General features: G+C 41.8%; 1 protein-coding gene across 3 annotated transcripts in view; it reads left to right on the plus strand.

Moving 5' to 3' along the window:
• The window catches only part of CDC42BPA (CDC42 binding protein kinase alpha), a 797,672-nt gene that overhangs the window by 420,327 nt on the left and 359,598 nt on the right, over window positions 1–17,747 (plus strand). For all 3 annotated transcript variants that reach the window (XM_085613029.1, XM_085613030.1, XM_085613031.1), the window contains exon 8: window positions 408–656. In XM_085613029.1, the coding sequence (XP_085469155.1) occupies window positions 408–656 (249 nt within the window). The remainder of the gene's footprint in view (window positions 1–407; window positions 657–17,747) is intronic.

The raw sequence follows: 17,747 nt of genomic DNA on the forward strand, positions 1-17,747 counted from the left end.
TGGCACTGAATTCTTTTCAATGGAAGACTTCTGGCTCCTAATTTAGACGCAAGCATCCATTTTAGTGCAAAACAAATCGTGCAGAAAAACAAAAGCATAATGCTACTTAATCTCTGTTGTTCGTGTTGTTCTCGTGTATTTGCAGTACATTTTTACTGCAGATGGCACATGACTGCATGATGTGACGTAATAGCATAATTTCAGGAACTTCACATAGCAAAAGTAATGCAAAATTACACAAATTATGTTAAAAACTGTGGCGTAATGCAAATTTCGGCCTAGATTTGCCAGCAATTCCACAGAAATCACTTCTTAAATGATACATCAGTTTGTAACAGGAAGGAACGTTTAGTTGATTAAGATAAAGTAATTACTTTACACTAATGTGACTTTTCTTGGCTCTTCAGGAAAGGTTCCAGTTTCCCGCACATGTGGCAGATGTGTCTGAGAATGCCAAGGACCTTGTGAGAAGGCTCATCTGTAGCAGGGAGCACCGACTTGGGCAGAACGGGATAGAAGATTTTAAAAAACACCCTTTCTTTGCTGGCATTGACTGGGACAATATTAGAAACTGTGAGGCACCCTACATCCCGGAGGTCAGCAGTCCGACCGATACGTCAAATTTTGATGTGGACGATGACTGTTTGAAAAACGCTGTAAGTAAAACTTTATCTTTTGTCCTAAAGAGCGCATTAAAAGAGTGGTCAGTCCAATTTTTTTTTTTTTGAAACAATTTTTATTGCTTTCTTTCAACACATTACAATGCATCAACTGTTGATCACGCATTCGTTTTCCAGCATATAACAAGATCACAAGTGGCTCAACCCCCAACCACCCAACATTACCCCCACTCATCCTCCCAACTCCGTCCTCCAGTCAGTCCAATTTTTAGTTATATCTTTTGTACACATTTTTTTAATTTCATATTTTTCTGTTTTCACATATAGAAGTAAGATTCACATGTAGAAGTAATATTTTTATGTTTATAAATTGTTAAGATCCTTTCTTCAGCGTCGGGACATATATTGATTGTCATGTTTGCATCACATCCACAATCTAGGAACACGATTTAATAAATATATAGCATATCATTTTTATGAGGAGCTTTGTATGGCCATCATGATGACGTCAACAGGAAGCCACTCATCCTATCCTTTTCTTGCCTGTTGGGATAGGGTCCCATTCTCTTTTAGCTACTTGTTTTTCACATAAATATTTTTCTCTTACAAGAGGGTATTTTTCGAAGACATGCCTCAGCAATGCAGTTTTTCTTTGCAGGTTTTACCACTTTATATTGAATTTTATCATTAGGGCTTGACTTTGGCATTTTGGCATGAAGTGAAAGGTCCCACAATTTCTGTTCAATGAGGATAACACACAGAATGTGTTTGCTTTGTCTTCCATTAAGCCAAAATAAAAGTCAACATGGCCATTCTCAGCATCATGGTTTTCAATGTGAGTAAATTTGAAAAGGAGTACTTTGACAGTGGGATTTTCTGTAAGGGGTTTTCTGTGGTTAAAGAAACCTCTGTATTGTGTCAAACACTAGGGTTATTGTTTTATATGTATGAAAAGATGATTCCGAATAGAGAAAAGCACACTGCCGCACACAAATTGATAAAGCAATTTACTCAAATACATTTTTGTATTGGTTATGAAAATTGTCACTGGGGATTAATCTCTTGTGATATGCCCATGGCTAGAGTGGCGGCAGCTCGTTTGTTGGCTGAAAGCGCTGTCATTCAGATGGGTGTATATTATTCAACCAAAGTTACACAATGCATACTACTATGTCATCTAAATAATTATGAAAAACATCCTCAGCTTGTTATTGTAAGTGGTTTATTATATTCGATGTCTGCGTGAGCTGATGTGTTATAGTGTACCAGAAGTCTTTAACTAGCCGATCGGTGGCAAACAGGATGATGAAGCAAACTGTGTTTTAAAGGGCTTGCCCCATTGCAGAATTCCAGAGGCATTTGAAAAGACAATGAAGGATGAATGTATCTACCTGTCTTTTCACTGTACCAGATAGTTTTGTTACTGGAGAAAATAATCTTCTTAACCTGAAACCATATTTTTGTCCATTGATGACGTTATGAAGCATGCACAAAAATGTCAGCGTCATTACAGATTCTTTATAGTACCGTGAATTAAGTTTGACATTTTCCGTAAAAGATAGCTTAGAGCAAATAGATTGTATGTCCAATCAGACTGGTCATTTCAGCTCAGCCGTCTTCCATTGGAAAAAATTCAGATAATAGAATGAAAAGCAGGGGACATAATACTCACTCATGATATTTGAAATACAGGTCAGTAGAAGCGTATGCATCACCCTGTTAATCATTAATAAGAGTTGTCTTTGTTCTTGTAGTTCTTTTTTATTTTTTCGAAGATTTAACTTGATCCTAAGGTATCAGGATCAGAGCGCTTTACATCAGCACCAGTTTAGTTACATGAATTTTTGTTAGGCACGGAGACCTTAAGTGATTTGCCCAGAATCACAGGATGTTGAGCATTGTTGCTGAGACTCGAACCCGGTTCCCCAGATTTGAGGTCGACCACCCTAGCCGTTAGACTACATGCTCTCCCCAAGAGAATTTACTTTGTTGGCCATATTCCACCAAGTACTTCCTGTTGTTGGCTCTAGGGCTGCTAAAACTAAGAAACCCTAAAGCAGATATGGAACACCACACTGCTCTGCAACGTTCATTGCAAGACAAACTTCCATAATATGTTACAAGAACACCAACATAGTGACGTAGCGCCTAATCCAAGTTATCAGAAACAAGTACAAAATAGGGCCTACATACGGGATGTAAAGGGCTAGTTTGGAGTGGGTTGCCCAGAAAAGAAGCAAAAGAACACCAGTTACAAACAAAAGGGCCAAAAAATATATAAATGATCATGCTAAAATTCCTCTTATGCCTGTACAAACTCTCTTCCAGGTTCTGTGGTTCAAAAATAACTAATATAGTTCCAAACCCTGACTTGTGAGAAACCAACCTTGTTTATTCCGAACACCAACTGGATAAAATTCTAAAGCATTTAAAACATTCCTATGAGCAACAAGATTTGGTTCTCAGTTGTTTGTGCTTAAACATGTTTATTGATATGTAGGGAAGAAGAAAGCGAAGTCTAATTCTTACATTTTAAGGAAGCCCCCAGATGCTACGGGCTAAAAAAAACTTCTAAAGTACTTTTTGAAATATTTTCACAAGAAAGAACAGAAAAGCAGTAACAATTTAGTGGATTGCAGACACATTAGTGACAGATACTCAGATATGATTTTCCATTAAGTGACTTAAGTAATAGGCTATACAATCAGGAGCAGATTGCTATCTTCAGTGGCTCCAATTGCTTCGGTTGCTTCTGGGCCTTATGCACTGAGTTCACTGGCAGAGGGAGTTAATGGCAATGTTTGCGCACAGAGCACCATTGAACCTATCGCAGTTGCAGTACAGTGCCGGGCCCACAGTGTGCAAGCCGGATGGCCTATATCAGTTTGGGTACTGAGGTGTACAACAGCAATAGAACGATCATATCACCTTTTACAGCCACATGTGGCAAAGGGATCCCTCACTGTACCAGAAGCTCGGCAGGCTAGAAAGAGTGCTTGAGCTCACCAGACTGCCCCAGTCGTATAATAGTGTCAACCTGTCCCAGCTAATCTGGGGTGTACTTTCCGTGCAAACTAGCCTACCAGTAAACTAAAGTTTTATTCAGTGGGATTGAAATGTTGACAAAAAAAGGACCACCCTTTTGATTAGTGCAATCCTACCAGTCATCGACAATAGGATGTTCAACCAGGTCCTGCAGTTTAGTGTCCATTGACCCCTAGTTATCCCTAAACACAATTTCCATGTCTCTATGTATTTTGATCCCTTGATGTCCATGTAGGGTTACACCGCAGATGTGAAAAATCACGTGCTATTTCTTACATCTAACTCTTTGCCTAGGCATGACACCAAACCTAGTAATGCCTCTGAGCATCAGTGCCAGGTTTTAGTTCACCTTTTCTACATACAGCAGGAAGTCATATTCATACAGGGTCACAAGGTAGTCCCATCTGTGCAGTCTCAGGCACAAGTGTTGTTGATGTTCCCTAAGGGGAAGAAGCAAGAATCTACAGGGCGAATAGCAGTGAGGACAGGAGCAGCCATATGTATCGCCTGTGTCCCCACAAGCTCAGGGAATGGCTCCTGTTTACTGTAGCTCTAGTCTTGCGTGTTGAATTTAATAATGATATCTAGTTAAGTGCGCCTTCGCCTAGCGCCATCCATCTGAGAGAGGGTATGGCCACTGTAGTGAATCAGATGGATTTTTAGCCTTCACCCTTATTTCTGCCACGTCTTGCTCTTGATCAATCTGAGGCTTGTACAAAAAGTGCCCCAGTGGTGTAATGGGCTTGTGCCCCGATTTGTGCGCACCCGAAGCACTTTAGTATTACAGAAGTGGCCACAGATGCTTTTGCGGCCCTTTCTGTAATATTGATAGTGCTGGCGCACAAGTAGTGCCAGCACTAACTCCAGAGTGCGTTCCCTCATTTGCATGGGGGTGTGGCCACCCAAAGATGAAGGAATCACGTTGCCTCTGCGCCATATTATGGATGCAGGCGCAGAGGCAAAGATGCCACAAAAAGGTGATGCACTTTCAGTGCACCTCCTAAAGGCAGCTCTCTGGAGGAGAGAATGGGGGTCCAATGGACCACCCCAGATATCCCTCTGCAGTCGGGTACTGTCACTAATGGCACCTGCCTGCAAGGCTATCTCCCCTCTTGAAAATGTAGGCGGCATGCCCCCTGCACTGCGAAACAGAGCGACTTTAAAGCAGTTGCACCGTATTTCACTTGAATGCACTTCCACAAGGGCAGCACCAGTTCGAGGCTGCCCTGCGAGCAGCACATTCTTTGTAATACGGCACACTCTACCTGTTTGCCTGCGCCGCACCTTTTGAAAGGTGCTCCCTGGCAGAAACAGGGAAAGAGCGTTGTATGCATAATATGGCCCCTGGTATGCTATCACAGAAAACCTAGAGGGAACGCACCGTTAAGCATCTTGTCATAAACTCAGACTGACCAAGTACAACCAAACCCATTATATATGGCGTAAAACGCAGAGCTACAATTTTGGCCAATATTTTTGTATCCATATTGTTTTTTGATAGCGGTCTCTATGATGAACCTTGTGATGATGGTGTATGAATGTGTTAGAAAGAGATCATGACATGTGTGCCTTTTTAAATATGTCTAAGGCCAATAAACCTTTGTAAAATTTGACAGTGAGGCAATCTTATCCCCAGATGTATTAGCTACCTTGACCGTATCAATTAAAATAGTGTTCCTTGAGCCAAGCTAACATGGTGCTTCCACTGGCGCAGCCTCCCAAGCTATTATTTAATATAATATGCATCAATCGTAGAGAGGCTGTCTTACATGGTTCTGCATATATTTCCCACCTCGCTACTGTAGGGCGTGCTGTTTGTGGATCTATCTAGCCTGGGATTCAAGATAAATTTGAAATCACACCCCGAAATTATAGCACGCGGTTCCATCTGCATACATACAGTGGTTACTTAATCACACGTTTTTGACCATTGTATACTAAGTCCAAGCAGACTTTGTACTTCAAGGTAGCAACTTTCTGCATCTGCAGTTGTGTGTATGTGTTGAAATGGTTGATTTCTCTTAATCATCTTAATGACCCCCTTGAATATGTATTATCGGAATGGGATTTGGAGGCAAGGTGGCGACCGTGCTGATGGTTGTGTAAGCCCGAGCTCACTGATCCATGCCTCTCAGTGTTTGGCGCCGCATTTTTGCAGTTTGATAGTTCGAAATGGACTGAATTGCGGTAGCTGAACGTAACGCAATTACAATGGAAAAGGATAACAGCCCAAGCTCTTCGGTGGAGCGGTATGGTCTGGTGTGCTTACCTGGCTGTAGCGGCTTCCCGAACGGCTGTCTGGCAGTTGCTGGAGCTGGCGCGGTGGTTTTCCGGGTTCACACATGTCCTGAGATCGCAGACTGTGGGAGGAGCTGCTCGATCGGCGTCCTCTGTGGTAATGCCTCCAAAGGCTGGGTGCGGCAAGACCCGTAACCCCATGGAAGCTGGGGGCTCTGGGGGGCCGCGTGATGGCAAGAATAGCGATCAGATACCGGAGGGAAAAAAGGGCATCATACACATTGAGGCAAGCGGTAAGAGGACAGTGCCATCTTTGTTTTTGGCAGGGAAAGCGAGGAAACAACTTCCCTCTGTTCGCACAAGTCCTGGGAAGGGATCCAGACAGAGTGGTAAAAAGGGGGAAATCACGAATACTGATGGGGGGCCTAAAGATCCTCAATTACAGAAACATGATCGGACAGGAGACATATCGGGAAGTATAAATGAAGGAAAAGATCTAAGAACAGTGACTAAGGCAGGGGCCGACACTATATCTGAAAGTGACAAGATGAGGCAAAATACAACAGAGGCTCCCGTCGACATCTCTTAGTAGCACCCGATTTAATGAATGCACAGGAGCTTGAACCTTTGAATCAAGATATTTTAAGGGTTAAAGATAATGCAAGCAATCAAAACGCGATAAAAGAGATTGAATCTGGAGATAATTTCTTTTCCCTTTCCGATCCCTCAGACGGTTCTGAAGATGAGCTTGAATGGTCCACTCATCCTAGATGCAAGGGGGCTCTCCAGATAGTAGCCATAGTGGTCTCAGTAATCTTTATCTAGATGATCGGGGGACAGACTCACCAGGTACGCCAGTAAGCAGCCCAAGAACAGTGCGGAAAAGAGGCGGAGTGGTATAAGCCCTAAAATGATCGAAAATACTGAGGCCATGCAATGCGACTATTCCTTCTTAGCTGAATCTGGAGCTACTGGTGTGACAACTGGAACGCAGCATGGCCCTGGAGAAGGCTGAGGACATTTAATTAGCGGTCATTTATAAAAGTATAATGGCCCATAGAGAGGAGACACGCATTGAAAGCCAATGCACTCAAGGGGCTTGTCAAAAACTCCAGAATTCGGTTAGCAGGATAGCCAAATCGTGCACAGAGTTTGTAGAGAGATTTAATGAGGCTGAAACGCGCATCTCTAATTTGGAGGATGAACTAGCAGTGCAGAAGGCAACTACAGAAGCATTGCGTACATCGAAGGATGACACTTTCTGGAAACTGACGGACCTTGAAAACCGTCTCTGCCGCAACAACCTGCGGGTTCTGGACATACCGGAGGGCGCAGAAGGATTAAATGCAAGAAAGTTCATTATTAAGCTCTTCACTGAGGCCTTCCCCGGTCTATCGCAATGGGACTGGAATCCTGAGATTCAGAGAGCACACAGATTCCCCTTCACGCAGCGTACAAGACCTGAACAAAACACCTCCAGACCTAGGGCTATTCTAATATCAATTAATAACTTTTTGGCCCGAGAGGCAGTCTATGATTTAGCACGCCCCGATCGAAAGAAAACTGGGAAAGGGATGGAGTTTTTTGTACGTCCAGACTACTGTCCGCTGACTGTTGAGAAGAGATGGCAATTACGGCAACTCATTACCCCGTTTCAAGGCAAAGGGGCACAGGCCTATTTGCTGAACCCAGCCAAGTTGAAGGTTGTTTTTAAGGAACAAGTTTGATTCTTTACTGCAGTAATGTCGGCTAAAGAATGTCTGCAATCCCTCTAAGAGAGGATAGGACTTGTAGGATTTGGTTAAAATGCGGGGGTGACAAAATATAAGGATTCTCTTTCTGATCAGGCTGGGCTTTGGGTTCTATTTTTTAATATAGTTGCTGTATTTATTATCTGTTTTCTTTTTCTTCTTTATATCACCTGGCTCATGGTAGGGCTGTTGCATTAAAAAAAACAAAAGAAATAGGAAAAAATAAAAAATGTGGGAATGAAGAATCGTATAGCATTCTGAGGGGTTTGGTATTGGGGGGGCAGGAGCTTGATCCATCTCAGGGACCATTGGTCTCAAAGCCTCTTTTCAGGTTAAGGGTGGGGGTAGAGGGGGCTTCGGCTGTAGCCCTCTGGGGTGGGGGGAGGGAGGATAGGGGGCACACCGGCTGGGGGGGGTTAGAGATGAAACAATTCATGATAGTGTAAGTACAAAAAATGCAAAATGTAAACAAACAATGCATATGGTCTTAGATTGGCTAGAATCATTGACATCTGATGGGGGATAGGAATAAATTTTCAGGATTATGAATCTACTCTTTTAGTGTTTGTGGGCTCAGTAATTATGGGAAGAGGCAACGGGTGGCTGCAGAGATACGGGTGCTTCAACCAGATCTAGTGTGTATACAAGAAACTCACATCCCATGGGGTAAGAGAAAACTTGTGGCTGAATTGGGGCTGTCCACACTGATATGCACACAGCAATCTACAACAACTCGGTGGGTCGCGGTGTTAGCAAACAACCCATTGTTAGGGACGGGAAGAGCACTGGGGGATTAACAGGGGCGGTAGGTCATTGTTGAATGTATTCTAGGGACTATCAGATGCACACTCTGCTCAGTATACAGCTCCAACTGTGATGAGGCAAAAGTGTTAGATGGATTGAATGTCGAATTAGCAGCATGGCCAGCCCCCCTGATTCTCTGTGGGGACTTTAACATACATCTCGAGCCTCAGGGCTTGCTGGTGGATAGTAAAAGCTATAAAGGCAGGAAAAACAAAGTTTTCAAGGCCCTTAAACATTTGGTTTTGGATCATGGTTTAGTCGATGTTTGGGCTGCTTTACGCGGCTCAGACCCTGGGTTCACATTCTATTCACACCCACATCAGAAATTAGTAAGGTTAGATTATTTTTTTTTGTCAACCGCGCTATTGGACAAGGCTGATATACATGTATCTCCCAGGATTACGGCTGATCAAGGACCCCTGGTATTGAATATTCAGGCACTCAATGTAGGTAGTAAAGCCAGGTCGTTCTCATTCGATAGGAAACTTGCTGGACGAAACATTTGTTGGTCATATGAAAGAGTGGATTAGGCAATTCCTGATTATCAATCTGAGGTCTACTGCGGCTGGTTTTATTTGGGATGCCCTAAAATCTGGGTTTAGGGGGGAGGCTCTTAGGTTTGGGAAATATAAGCAGAAACAGCTGAAGTTGGTAATGCAGGAATTGTATGCAAAGCTTACAACAGCTGAAGGAAATCTTATGTTAGGGATATATGCAAAGAACGATATTGCACCACTTCAAACAGAGGTTGCACGCTGTAACGCCAAAATCAATCTTCACTGGGGTAAAGAAATAGCCATTAAGCATACTCTAAACAAAGAACAGAGCTATGAGTATGGGGAAGACACAGTATGCTGCTTGGCGCAAAGGCTTTGGTCAAGAGAAGCAGCCCAAAGAATTGCGGTTATAACCGACTCTCAAGGCAACCCAGTAGACACCCCAGTTGCGATCCTTAATGTCTTTCATGATTTTTTCAAGGGGCTGTACACTGGAAATAGCTATGATACGTTGGCTAGTGAGGCCTTGCTGCAAAATTTGAACAGTGAAACTTTGACCCTCCAAGACGTAGATAGGCTAGAGTCATCGATAACTATGGAAGAACTAGAGGCGGTCATTAGTGGTAAAGCAGCTGGACCCGACAAATTACCTCTAGAAATATACAAAACCTTTTTTGAAGAGTTGAAAGGGGATATGTTGCATACTTTTCAACAGGCACAGATAGGTGCAGCTCCCCCGTCATGGGATGAGGCAAGTATAATTGTCTTTAAAAAAAAAAGGATAAACCACCTGACCTTCTGGGCTCTTACCGACCCATATCGTTATTAAATTGCGATGGCAAAATGTATGCAAAAATCCTAGCGACCCGATTGGTGGAAGTTGTAACCCCTATGGTATCGATCCGGCAACATGGGTTTATACCCGAGCGGGGCACAGTTAATCATATCAACAGGGTAATAACACTATTAAATGTAGCCAATACCAAGGGCAGTAAATTTGGTCTGATTTTATTAGATGCTGAAAAAGCATTTGATCGGGTCGCTTGGGATTTTTTGTAGGCAGTGTTACGATGATTGGGCTTTCACCAAGGCTTTGTTAAAGCTATCCAGGTCTTATATCGCCAGCCAATGGCTAGAGTTTGTTTGATGGGCTTAGAATCAGACCAGAGGTACAGGACAGGGATGTCCGTGTTCTCCACTGTTGTTTTCATTGTATTAATCCCTTTTTAGTTATGTTAGAGCAGAGCCCTAGGATCGAATCAGTAATCTGCATGCAAGTGCAATATCGTGTGCTCGCGTATGCGGATGACATCGCGGTTGTCACACCTAATCCTCTCGCTGCTATGCCCGAGATAGAACAGTTGGCATGTGAGTTTGGCACAGCCTCCAGTTAAAAACGTAATTCGCCCAAAACACAAATTCTATGTATGAATCAAGACTGCAACAACAATTTAAGGATTACGAGTGAGGTATCATACATAGGTGTTAAATTAAGGGCATGTTTAAAAGCATTAGTGGAGGTTTATTGGGGGTTTATTGTAAGGGCAGTGAGGCAACAACTAGATCGTTGTGAATGTTTGCACCTTTCATTGGTGGGGCGCTGCAATGTTCTTAAAATGTTGATTTTACCTAGGGTTTTATATTTTTTTAGATCAGTCCCACTAGAAATCACCCGTGTCCAACTGCAATTGCTCCAATCAATCTGTGCCAGGTTTTTATGGCCTCAGGGGAAATCCCGAGGAGCAATGCACTTTGACATTACCTCATGAGAAGGGTGGTTGTGCAGTTCCTGATTTTACTCTATATTATTACGCCTGTATTCTGCAAAATATGCAAATCTTATTAACTGGTGAAGAAATGTCTAATTTAGCAGAATCTCCATCCATTTACCAGATGCTTTTAGGTCTCGATGCCAAGAACCTTTTATTTGTGATGGTTGAGTTCAGCTACTACAAAAAAGCTAGGTTCAAGGTGTTAAATACTGCTTACAAGGTCTGGAAGGTGGACGGAAACGGTATCAACTTGAAAGGCTTTCCTATTTACCCCAATGTCTGCAATTGGGTGATTACCACCTGTATTCTGGGATAGAACTATAGACAGATGGAGGATTAAAGGGATCTTATATATTGGAGATTTATATATTAATGGGAGCATGGCATCTTATGCCATGCTAACGGATAAATATCGGTTACCTAGATCGGAATTTTTCACGTTTTTACAAGTCCGCGACTACTTGTGTAAAACCTGACAGAGTATAGAGCCAAACCCTGTTGTTGAAGCTATTAGGAAGAATGCCCGTATTGGCACTCTATATACACTATTATTGGATACTCAGATGGACGATTTGAATGTTCAAAATCTTAAATGGGATCATAGGTTAGGGTGCCAGGGCACTCAAGTGGAATATTCTATTGCTCTGGCAGGGAAGTTATTTAAGTCTGCTAATTTACTATCTCAGCACTACAAGACAGTGTTTAATCTTTATCGTACCCCCTCAAAAATGTTAAAATGGTCAGGGGTAAATGATGGAAAATGTTTTCGTTGGGTTATGGAGGATGCCGATATAGTTCATATATTTTATGCATGTGGACAATTGAGCAATTTTCTGGATCATCTAGAGAAATTTCTCTCTGAAATAACCGGGGGGTCTGTAAAAGTATCTGCCTCCCATATGCTCTTGGAGATGGACGAAAATGTAAGGGTTGAGCAGTTAGTACACAAGTCTGGGTATTCATCTTTTTAGCCACTGCTATAGCTAGATTATTTATTGCTTCCATGTGGCTGCAGAAGTATGTTCCCACTTTTGAGCTCTGGAGAGCTAGATTTTTTGCTATTTTTAATCTAGAATATAGTCTATATGCTTGTAAAGGTTTACGAAAACGGAAACTGGGTATGCAAATATGGGGTCCAGTGACTGAATATATGAAGGACTGAATATCCACTTGTTAAGATCTCTTTATCACTTTTAAGAACTATTTATGATGCTCTAATATTGTATGGATATTTTATTTCTGTTTCTGCCTCGTTTTGCACCTTGATAAAGTAAATGGCTTCTTTATTTGTCTATCCTATTCAATCTCCTTTAAAAAAAATTGTATATATGTATTGCATTATCATGGATTGAAATAGAAAAATTACATTAAAAAAATGGTATGTTTCTCACCGTAGGAAATTTCCATTCTGTCCCTTGAGCCGTCTCTTGCAACAGTTTCGCCACCTTGTCATATATTGAAGTATGCCATGACTCGTCTATTCATTCTCAGATTTTTAAGTCATCAGGTGTTCCAGGAAGCTACGCAGGTCAGGGGTGCATCTGCATCTCTTGCTCCCATCTCCATGCCTTGCCTTTCTGCACTACAGCACATTGTAGCTATGGTGCATATTCCCCTCCCGTACTGAGCCGCCCGATAGCCAGTGAAGGTACATGCCCTCAACTGCATAGATAAGTATCATCATCAAAACAACACCTTTATCTGGGTATAATACTGGGGTACACCAGTGCTGGCCTGCCACTCTTCACCCATTCACAGAGGCTGGCTTGACCATTTATTATAAGGAGAGAACAAGACAAACCCCCCCTTTCTTTTTATGTGGCACCCATGTCCGGGCTTTGACCCACAGCCATGCAAGAATTACAGTCAGGATCCATATCGTTAGTACATGCATTTCACAATTATTCAATTAACCTAGAGTCTTTACCATAGGAGCTTATCGATCAAACAGATTTTATTTTATATAATTCAGCCCTGAGCTTGGAGCTATAGCCTCCTTCTCAGCTCAGGGAGGTCTGTCCTATCTCGTGTTCGACTTTCTGAACTACAAGGCTCCCATCGGATCTGCAAACACATGTGCCTTGCCCTTATGGATAATTGTCAGACTGACCAGGTATACAATGGCCTAGTCTCATTGATGTTGTTGCAGTTTTTTCTTCACTCCAGTATAGGCTTCATAAAGCTCCTGGGCTGCGAGTGTGAAATTCAGAAAGATTGCTAGCATTGTGCCTTCATATCTCAGTTTCTCGTTTCCTCTCACTAGTTGTAGTATTGTGTTTCTGTCTCTGGAATTCAGGAGTTTAGAAATAATGGCTTTCTGGGAGGCTCCCAGAAAGGCAAGGGCAAGAGAATGGTGCACTCTTTCCACCGCAAATAACTCGGATAGATGTTTTCAGTCAAAAAGCTTTAGCAGTTACTCATCCATAAATGCCTCTATTCTGCCTGTTTTAGTTGTTGCAGGAAGACCAGTGATGTGTGGAGATTGGGCCTCCATAGCTTTATTCTTTACCTGTATTACATCCAGCACCTTTTCCATTTTAAGTAACTTCCCATCTCTTTCATTGTCATTATTCTCATAGATTTCCTGCTCCACCATATATGGTTTGCCTGTTTATCCAGTCGCTCTTTAAACTGATCAATCCGTGTTGTCAGGGTATCAGACTTGCCATCAGCGGTCTTTGAGTTTTATTGCATTTTTAACAAGAGGGAACTAACAACCAAAGCCACTACAGTGGAATCGGTTTAGATTGGTGCTAACCACCTTTTCCCTACCAGTACAATAACAATATAATGTTTTAAAACATTCCCCCTCATACCCAGTGGCATAAAAATAGCCCTTAGAGCACCCGCGATGGGGGAGTGGATGACCTGGATCTCCAGGGGGACACCTCCAGTACTATGCACGAGCGGCGGGCTCCAGGACTAAGAGTTCCTGATTGGGTCTGGAGCGAGGGGGGCACCCTCTATGTACTTTGCAGGGGGCCCCCTCAAGTTTTGTTACGCCACTGCACAGACACCACATGGCTAATACATGCTACTCTACTTTAATATGTCAGGTTGGCGTACTGTCTTATTCATGCCTATCCTGCATATTGCCCTATGGATGCAACAATCCCTTGAGCCTCTCTCTCACAAAGTGTGTAGGTTGTGTTCATGTTTTGCCAAGAGGCTTTTCATTCCATTGAACGTGCAAGAATGGGCCCGTATGTAAAGCACTTCGTGTGCATAGCTTCCTCTAGTTTCTCCCTGGTCTATGTGTTGTATCACCAATGTGTACTCCCTCTCACCTCTCGTAGCACAGACATCCACTTTAATAGCAGCATCCGCCCACACAAGGTGCAGGCTAACAGCCTTGCTGGTGAGACTGCCCTGCAGGCATGTGGTGTCAGCGTGATGGAAGATGATGGAGAATCAGCCTGACACGCTGTGCATCAGGAGGGGCAAGGCCTAGGTTTTCCCTGGAGAAAAGCATTGGTAGGCACGTAGTGCTGACGCCCTTAGACCATAGGGTGGTCCACGAGAAGTGAGCCAATTGACACTACACTGGTGGTGGCCCAATTGACCTGTGAAGAGCTTTGGGCAAGCAGCAGTAGATGGTGAGGAAGCCTGATGAGAGCAGTCATGCAGACTTGTGGCCAGGACCAAATAATCTTTGCTAGGGTCATCAACTGTTCAATTTCCTGTTTCTGTGTTTTTTCCTTTGATTTTTCTTGGATGAAAGGTCATCGACTCACTTAGCAGTGTTTAGCTTATACTGCTTCCTCTGATGCAGGACCAAAATAGGTGTCCTCAAACATGGCCTGCTAGTCTTTCCAATTTGTTACTGGTGGTACCAGGTTTTTCAGTCTCTGAGGAACGGCTCCCAACAGTAATTTTTATTCTCTGAGAAAATTCTTGACCATCATCTTTGTACAGTTGGTGAGACCCTCCTTCCCTAGTGATGTTGTTCCATATTGGCATACCACCAGTCAATTTGAAGAATAACTCACACAAGCATTCTTCGGCTGGCTTTTTAGACATGGCAAATAACTGATAATGTTGTAACCAAAATATGAATTAAAAACAATGAGCCACTTGTTTTACTCCCACCTTATGTTATCCCTTCTCTTTTAATATAGTCATTTAACGTTCAGTAGCATTACATGATTGCAGTGATTTCTGGTATTGGTGAGGATCAGCATATAGTGATGGGCTGGTGTGGCGCTCTTACATTCATTATTCAATTGGATTGATTATCTGATAGACCTTTAGAGCTTACATGATGTGGAAATCTCCCCCAATTTACGTAACCTAAAAGACAATTTAGCTAGTGCCACAGAGAATACTCTTTTTGTGAATACAATAACTACAAACATAAAAGGAACTAGATACTAGGGGCTATTGGCCCTAATCTGTTGCCCATATCGGGTATAAAAATGCAACCCCTACCATGGGGACAGTATTTATTTTCTTTGTATTCTTACAGTTATGCCATTGGGGAAATTCCAGCTTCATGGACAGGTAGTGTTCTAATTCTTCTACATAAAAAAAGGACGGCAGAATCTGTCTACTAATTTTCGACAGATGGCTCTGCTTGACTCTGTTGGTAAAATGTTTGCAAAAAATGTTCTAGAACATTTACAGTCTTGGGTTCTAGATAACAAAATAATCCCAGTAGAGGGTGTTAAAGCTAAATGCAGTAACATAGATAATATTGCTATAGTGGAATAAATATTTGGTATATTTGTAACTTGCAGAGGACAATCCGTGTACCCTATATTTATTGTTTTTTGACTGTATTCAAATGTGTAGAGAGACTGATTTTGTGGAAAAAAGTTGATTCCTATTCCCCCACACATGAAGGCTCTGTTAAAAAATACAAACAAATAATGATCTGAAGCAAGGTTGCCTGTTAGCCCCACTCTAAATTTTTCTTATATCTTTGCGGTCTGGCAAGTGTCTTCCCAAAAACGTTTGATGCTTTACAACTATATGCAGCCGAGCATCATCGAATGACAAATATTCTAAAAAGTAAAGCACTGCTTTTTAGAGGGAAGAGACCTATAAAGTGTGCCAACTGCTACTGCAGATTTGGCTCAGAGAAACGTGAAACTATGAAATATTGCTCATATCTTGGGAGAACCTTTTGTTCAGATATCAATATTAAATCCAATGTTCTCCAGTTAGGAGGAAAGGGACCACCGCGTGGAAAGGGGTTTGGGACATTTTATAATGCAGTTCGACATCGACACTTTAAACATTTGATCTCGGTCTATAAATGAAGATCTCTCCCACATTGATTTGGGCACTTGAAACTATTTCATATACAGACAGGATTTTCCTTAATCGCATTGAAGGAAGAACTTTATGTCAGCCAATTTTTTATTCTTAGTTGTAGCCATGAGATTTGAGTTTGGTCTTTGCAGCAGTTGTCTGCTGGGGTTTCCAATAATTAATTCCATGAGAAAGCTGCTGTTTAGTGAGATTTCTAAGTGGAAGGAGTCACATATTGCCTTCTGCAAGAATTTCTCCTATTCCTTGGACGTTCGTTTTTAAACGCTCTTCAGAAACTTTGATGAGCTGGTTCTCGAGACAGCTAAAGTTGCACTTAAAAATCTTTGTCCTTTAAAAGAGCAAGAAAATTAATTTGCGTCATTGCTTACAGTTTTCTAAACAGATTACACTCAGACAAAAAATGCAATCATATCTTGAATTTGTCTTTGGATTTTAAGATTAGGGCAATATTCTGGATTGTAAGAATAGGGGCATATTCTTGCTATTAACCCCTTCTGTGCCCATGACGAGCTGGACTCTTCATGGGCCGCGGTTGCGCTGCGCCCATGACGAGTCCAGCTCGTCATGAACCCCGCCCGCTAATGCAACGGCCGGCACAGGGCGGGGAAAGGGCATGGCACACAAGGGGTTAAGAGCACAGACACCTTCATCAAGAAGCATAATAGAAGTTTAGGAAAAATGATAATATAATGAATGCATCTGACCTTTTTGTAAAAATGGAGGCCAAGAATTTAATTATGTTACTTTTAGCTATCTGGCTTTACAACCTCAAAGAAAATGATTGATGATCCATAATGGCAGAATTGTATCTGCTAAATAAGCACAGTCTTGTATAGTATCTCTGCAAACCAAGGCTATAGGTTTTACTGTTTTTAAACTTTTTAGAAGTTTTTTACCTTTGTATTAGCTTTGATGTTCAATTGGTGCCTCTACATTGCACACTTGTTTTATTTGTTTCTAGTTCTTCTATTTATGTATGTGATTTTCTACATTGCATGATCTCTGTTGAGTTCTAAAAACATAATAAAAATGTTCTTGACTTGTACTCAAATAACACTTAAATGCACCTGCTTGTGAGTGCATACATTCCCCCCACACATATTCACTTGTGCTTCCCCCTCATATACAGGTATGGATTTGTGGATATGTTTGTTTAGAACAGTCAATTATATAAAAGTAGGCAGTTTGATAGGTGATTTTTCCAAAAGCTAAATTTGGCAATGTTTCAAAATATTAGACACTAAAACACAGTGGCATATTTATTCCAGAAAATTGTGATATGCTTCCAAATGTTTTGCACTACCTGGTGCCTATCATTGGCCACTCTCCTTGTCATAATGTTTTCTTGATCATTACCAGTTACATTGGAAATATAGTGGTGTGTTTGTAGAAGATATTTTAAAGGTCACTACACTTAAATTTGACCTCAAAGATCAGAACAGTTTGCTTGGCTTGGACCGGTTAAAATGCAGCCCATTCAACTGCAGGATGACTGAAAGTACTGCCACAGTGTGTGCAAGGTGAACCTAATTCCCATTTATCTAATTGTCCGAAATTGTACAAAGGCTGCGGATGCAATTTACAAACAAAATCAAAGAATTGGTAATCCAGTTTTTGAATGTTGCCTGGGGATTCAAATGTTTTAGATAATTTAAGTGGCAAACTACAAAAAGATTACAAATTCAAATGTTGTCACCAGGTTCTACAAAAATTCTGAGATATGCAAAGAACTGCGTGGTTTTTCAG

The sequence above is a fragment of the Triturus cristatus genome, chromosome 6 (genome assembly GCF_964204655.1).
Source record: "Triturus cristatus chromosome 6, aTriCri1.1, whole genome shotgun sequence".
Classification (NCBI taxonomy): Eukaryota; Metazoa; Chordata; class Amphibia; order Caudata; family Salamandridae; genus Triturus; species Triturus cristatus.